The 5,420-nt window shown below is 24.3% G+C and overlaps 4 protein-coding genes across 4 annotated transcripts, besides 12 other annotated features; 2 read left to right on the forward strand and 2 right to left on the reverse strand.

The window, feature by feature from the left end:
* On the reverse strand, nt 1–613 carry EDI_308970 (uncharacterized protein; the record flags this gene model as incomplete). The annotated part of the gene is made up of 1 exon (XM_001736005.1): nt 1–613. A coding segment is annotated over one exon (613 nt), but the record flags the coding sequence as incomplete, so codon positions are not given.
* Nucleotides 614–615: 2 nt separating this feature from the next.
* Nucleotides 616–809: a sequence feature (AT_rich).
* Nucleotides 810–881: 72 nt separating this feature from the next.
* Nucleotides 882–944: a sequence feature (AT_rich).
* Nucleotides 945–1,088: 144 nt separating this feature from the next.
* Nucleotides 1,089–1,117: a sequence feature (AT_rich).
* Nucleotides 1,118–1,284: 167 nt separating this feature from the next.
* Nucleotides 1,285–1,326: a sequence feature (AT_rich).
* A 380-nt stretch (nt 1,327–1,706) lies between these two features.
* Nucleotides 1,707–1,783: a sequence feature (AT_rich).
* A 141-nt stretch (nt 1,784–1,924) lies between these two features.
* Nucleotides 1,925–2,240: a repeat region.
* Nucleotide 2,241: 1 nt separating this feature from the next.
* Nucleotides 2,242–2,263: a sequence feature (AT_rich).
* A 223-nt stretch (nt 2,264–2,486) lies between these two features.
* EDI_308980 (uncharacterized protein) lies at nt 2,487–3,446 on the forward strand (the record flags this gene model as incomplete). Its single annotated transcript, XM_001736006.1, has 1 exon — nt 2,487–3,446. One exon carries the CDS (start codon nt 2,487–2,489, stop codon nt 3,444–3,446), a length of 960 nt encoding a protein of 319 aa, XP_001736058.1.
* Nucleotides 3,447–3,752: 306 nt separating this feature from the next.
* Nucleotides 3,753–3,838: a sequence feature (AT_rich).
* Nucleotides 3,839–3,948: 110 nt separating this feature from the next.
* Nucleotides 3,949–3,972: a sequence feature (AT_rich).
* A 16-nt stretch (nt 3,973–3,988) lies between these two features.
* EDI_308990 (uncharacterized protein) lies at nt 3,989–4,378 on the reverse strand (the record flags this gene model as incomplete). Its single annotated transcript, XM_001736007.1, has 1 exon — nt 3,989–4,378. The coding sequence occupies one exon, from the start codon at nt 4,376–4,378 to the stop codon at nt 3,989–3,991; it is 390 nt and encodes a 129-aa protein (XP_001736059.1).
* A 78-nt stretch (nt 4,379–4,456) lies between these two features.
* Nucleotides 4,457–4,498: a sequence feature (AT_rich).
* Nucleotides 4,499–4,511: 13 nt separating this feature from the next.
* EDI_309000 (uncharacterized protein) lies at nt 4,512–5,096 on the forward strand (the record flags this gene model as incomplete). Its single annotated transcript, XM_001736008.1, has 1 exon — nt 4,512–5,096. One exon carries the CDS (start codon nt 4,512–4,514, stop codon nt 5,094–5,096), a length of 585 nt encoding a protein of 194 aa, XP_001736060.1.
* A 66-nt stretch (nt 5,097–5,162) lies between these two features.
* Nucleotides 5,163–5,267: a microsatellite.
* Nucleotides 5,191–5,348: a microsatellite.
* The last annotated feature ends 72 nt before the right edge of the window (nt 5,349–5,420 follow it).

Here is a 5,420-nt window from a genome sequence, read left to right on the forward strand (position 1 = left end):
CTAAAAACTTTTTTATTTCTGCTTCTGATCTAGTATTATCTTCTCCTTCTTCTGGTTGTGAATCAACAAAATACATTGGAAATTCAATAGATTCTTCATTTCCTGTTGTTTCTATAACAAGTTTCATTATTTCTTTTTGATACTCTTCTCTTTTCTTACTTATTTTCTTTTCTATTACCTTTTCAGGAATATAACAATAACAATTTGTCAATATGATGCATAGATGTTGCCAAAATTCTGGTTTTGAAATTCCATTGTAAATCCTTTTAATCATTTCCTTGCTACCCTTTGGAAATCTGTCTTGGTTATAATTAAATACAATTATTATTCCATGTAGTTCTCTTTCTTTTTTAATAGAATCAATCATTTGGTTTATCCATTTTTTATTCATTTCTTCTGATTCTTGAACTCCTGGCGTATCAATAACAAATACATTATTTCTATCTAAACCTCCATAACTTCCTTTAACTCCTTTATTTTCTGGGCATAATTTATCACTTACAACAAAGGCATTTTTCTTTAATATAAAATTACCTAATGAACTTTTTCCATCTCTGCTATTTCCTATAATAACCAATTTAGTTATCTTTACCTCTTCTTTATTCATACTCATTCTTTTTATACTAATTATTATTTTTAAGTTTCAATGATTTATTTAAAAACTAAATATTAATTAAATGTTTATTTAATTTCTCATTTTTTTCAAATAAACCAAATAATAAAATTATTTAAAATTATTTCTTATAATTTAAAACTATAATTTTTCTAAATCTTCTAAATTTTTAATTTTTATATAAATTGAAATTTATCAAATCTAATGCCATGAAATACTACTTTCTCATTAAATAAATATCACCCTATTAGTTCTGTAGTATACATTCATTTATTTTTTATTTCCTTTAAATTCATATAATGAATAGTATTATTAAAATATTGTATAAATTCATTTCTTTAGTTATCTATCTTCCTTTACATCAAATAATCATTTCAAATAAAAATTTTGAATACATTAGTTCAAGACATAATAAATATATTTGAAATGTTCATTATTATTGTTGTGTTATGAAATACCAATAACATCTATTCTCTTATTTATTTTGTTTTATATTATTTTTATCAACTCATGTGATGCATACTCTTTATTTCATTCTACAACTATTCTTGACTTCGACCAATTAAATTAAATACATCCGTATCATGACTTCAATCGCCTTTCTTATTATTAATGACAAAACCCTCTTCTACTACTATTTTCAAATATTACAATATCTCCTTTACCTCTCCTTATTTTATTATTTTAAATTTAATTTCTTGAAATATTATTTTCAACAATCACAATTATTTAAATTTGATTTACTTGTTTGATACAAATTATCACTTTATTACTCTACCCTCTGACTATTTATATTTTTATTCAATAATATTGAATAAAACCAACAAACAAATTATACAATCAAAGGCATAAAAACACAAAATCTTTATTAATGATGATAGTAAATTTAAAAGAACGATATGAATAATACATATTTTATTTATTAAAGATGAGAAAAAATCTTATTTTGAATACCATTGTTTCAGTCAATTTAAAATATTTTTCTCATTCTGTATTATCCATAACACCATTTTATTAGAATATCAATACACCAATATACTATCAGGGTTGATGTATAAAAATATTACATCTTTTACAGTTTTAATAATGACTCTTTTAATAATATGTATTAAAATTTATTTACAGTTTTATTTAATACAAAACTATTATTGAATATTTATATTTATTAATCAACCCAGTGTTATAACACACTATTTCTCATAAGTATAGTTCTTGATTTTATATTACTTATCACGAACTCTATTTGTTTACACTACGAATATACTTTATTCCTATATCCCTTTCTTGGAATATAACAACACCATTAAAGTATCATTTTGTTTCTTTTCACTCATCCAAATATTATTAAATTTATTATCATCATTCAAATACATTGTTTACATCATCTTTTCTTTCACTCATTGTATTTTATTGATAACCTATACTTACTGTTCCCCTTCTTACTAATCTCTTCATTTCATTATTCTTTTAACTAATCATTTTTGATTGTCATTGATTACTCTATTACTTCTCCTATTATTCAATACTTATATTTGTAAATATACTCTAATTACTCTTTAACTTATGTTCTTAAATTTGGTTCATATTCCTAATTCATTTATTATAACAGATGTCATATCTTTATTAACAATTATTTAAATAAAATATAAAGAATAAGAAGAGGATACAAAAAAGAAAGAAACTAAGATAAATAAATTCTTTTTTAAATTTACTTTTTCCAAATATTAATTCAGTTTAACAAAAAATACTTCCACATTACATTAAGAAAAAAAAAATAATTAATTTGTTATACTTAACACAAAAAACCTTGAATAGCTTTTATAGGAACTGAATGTTAAAAATTTTTAAGAAAGAACTAACTTAAAATTAGCACATGATAATTACATTAAAAATTATTTGTTTGATAGTATTATCTACTTTTATGATGATAAGCAGTGAAGAACCAATTTCAGTACATTTTCAACCATCTTATCAAATGGTAGTATTTCTTACGGGGATATTACTCCTTGTATGTAGGATGTTTTTTTACATTCTTCCACCAACAACTTCTTCTGAAAAGATTGCCGTTTTTAACAGAATGAGACTTTTATGGGACATTGCCTTTTTTTCTATTACTTTAGAAAGTAATGCAACAGAACGTTTATTAGTATTAATTGTTATTTTTACTGTTAAATTTTTTGATGGTATGATCTATATAAAAACACAAAGTACATTAAAAAATGAATTAGATAAAAGAGCAATTACCCGTCTGGTTGGTTCAATTATTATTGCTTTGTGGATTATTATTAACACGTTACGTTTAAATGAATTTGTAATTCCAGCTATGTTGTGGTATGAATGTATGTGTTCTTGTTGTAGCATTATGTTGTCAGCTATATTACTATTACAACAATACTTATTTGGGATGAGTGAATATAAATTATCTTTAATTGTAACTTTTAGAAATTTATTACTTCTAATCATTGAGATTTTCATAATGTTAAGGGCTTCTATTTACCTCACTATTTGCACAGACATATTTGTTATTCGCTCTTTCACTAGTTTTTGTCTATCTTTGAAAGATACATTTGCGTTGTTAAGACAAATTCCAACAATAATCAGTCTAACTCGTATCAAAGAGACACATCTAGACCAACCAGAGTTATGTGTAATATGTCAAAGTGTAACTGAAACGGGCGTTGTTTTACAATGTCATCATGTGTTTCATAAAAATTGCATTCTAAATTGGAAAACTCAGTCTAGTTTTTGTCCTGTGTGTCACCAAACAATGTCTTTGGCATCAAAAACAAATGATAATGATATTTCTCTTCAATGGGATGTAAGAGAATTATAATGTTTAATTGACTCTTTTGTTTGTCCTAAAACTTAATAACAATATTTTTTAAATCATATTTTGTCCTTGCATATTCAACTAACCTATTTCTTATGATTCCTTTACTTTTTTCAAATCAAAGTTATTGCTTACACTAATTAAGTATTCCTTGTTACTGAAATTGTATATTTATAATCAGAGATAATTTATAATAAATGATAACAATCTACTCATTCACTTTGAAACTCTTGTAAATAAATTTAGTTTATCATCAACAAAATAAAGCTATTTGATAAACATTAAAAATAACTGTTCATTTAAATGAACATATTTAAATAAAAACATTACTTTAAAATTAACAGTGTTTAAATACTTAAATAATATCTTTAAATTTTACTTTTATAAAAAATATTCAATATTGAATTAGTATCTTTGAATTTTAAATGTCTTACAAATATGTCACTAATTCTTATTGATTTGATTATCACTAATTCAACTCTTTCCCCTACTACTAAATTCAGACTTTAAAATTTATAAAAAAAATTTAGTTAAGAAACAACCACTTAATATCCAAAGACAGATTCTCTGTAAACAATGAAATAAAGATACCCATCTTCTTCTTGATACATAGCATAAAGTGATCCAATAGTATCTTCATTTGATGGTTGAATAGCTTTGCTTGGTGTTTGAATTTTAACAGAAACGGTTGAAATTGGAGTTTCGCCATCAGTTTCAATGTATTTATCAACTAAGACTTTAACAAAGTCACTAACTTTTGAGTCTTCAGGAATGAAGAATCTATCCTTCTTTAAATCAATAGCATTTGAAGTTCCATCACTTTCAACAACAAGTGGGACATAATTTGGTTTCTTTTGTCTTAATTGAATAGCAAATGCCTTACGTTCTTCAAAAGAAACTCGTTGTTTAAAAGGGAGTTTTGGTTGTGATTCCATATATTCTATGTAATTTCAAGATCTTTTTATGTCTTTTAAAAAGTAAAAATCAATTTGTTTTTTATCGTATTTTTAGTGAAAAAAAATTAAAATTAAAATCAAAATAAAAAATAATAAATTCATCATCACTAAAATGACTTCAAACAAACAGATAAAAGTTACTCTTGTTGGAGAATCATCTGTGGGCAAATCTTCAATTTGCTGTGTAATTTCTAAAGGAGTTTTTGAAAAAACTTCAGCAACTATTGGTGCTGAATTTATTAAATTTAATAGAACATACAAAGGACAACAAGTTTTAGTAAGTTTATTTGATACTAGTGGTGAAGAACGTTATCACTCTATTCCACAAAGTTACTATAGAAAATCTAATGCCGTTATTATGGTCTATGACATTTCACGAAAAGAAACGTTTGAACAACTTGAGTACTGGTTAAATGACGTTAAAGGAAATTGTGAAATTGACACAATAATTTGCGTTGGAAATAAAATTGATCTTGAACGTGCAGTCTCAAAAGAAGAAGCTCTTGAATTTGCACGTAGACATAGCCTAATTTACACAGAAACATCAGCTAAAACTTTTGAAGGAGTTGAAGATTTAGTTAATGAAATGGTTGCTGCTGTGATGGAATCAAATCAAATAGACGAAACAATTTCTTCAAATGAAAATCTTCATATTGAAGACGTTTCTTCTCAACAAACTAATTATGGCTGTTGTTAATTTATGTTTGAGACTTTTTGTTTAATTATTCTATTTAATTTGGCTTCTTGGAACCCTTCATGACTCAATTAATAATCAATAAACACCATCAATTAAATAAGAAAAAAAATCAATAAAAAATAAAGAGAATAAAGTAATAATTAAAAGACAAAAGAAAAAGAAAATGATAAAGAGAATGTTGTCTAGAAGAGAAATAAGATAATAAAGAAAAAGAAAGTTGAAAGGAAGATAAAAAAGAAGAAAATAAAAGAATAGTTTTTTAAGAATGAACTAATAAATATAATGGAAATAAAAGAAAAGAATAATAAACAAGAAGGAACGATT

The sequence above is a fragment of the Entamoeba dispar genome, genomic scaffold (assembly GCF_000209125.1).
Source record: "Entamoeba dispar SAW760 scf_1105229459665 genomic scaffold, whole genome shotgun sequence".
NCBI classification, from domain to species: domain Eukaryota; phylum Evosea; order Mastigamoebida; family Endamoebidae; genus Entamoeba; species Entamoeba dispar.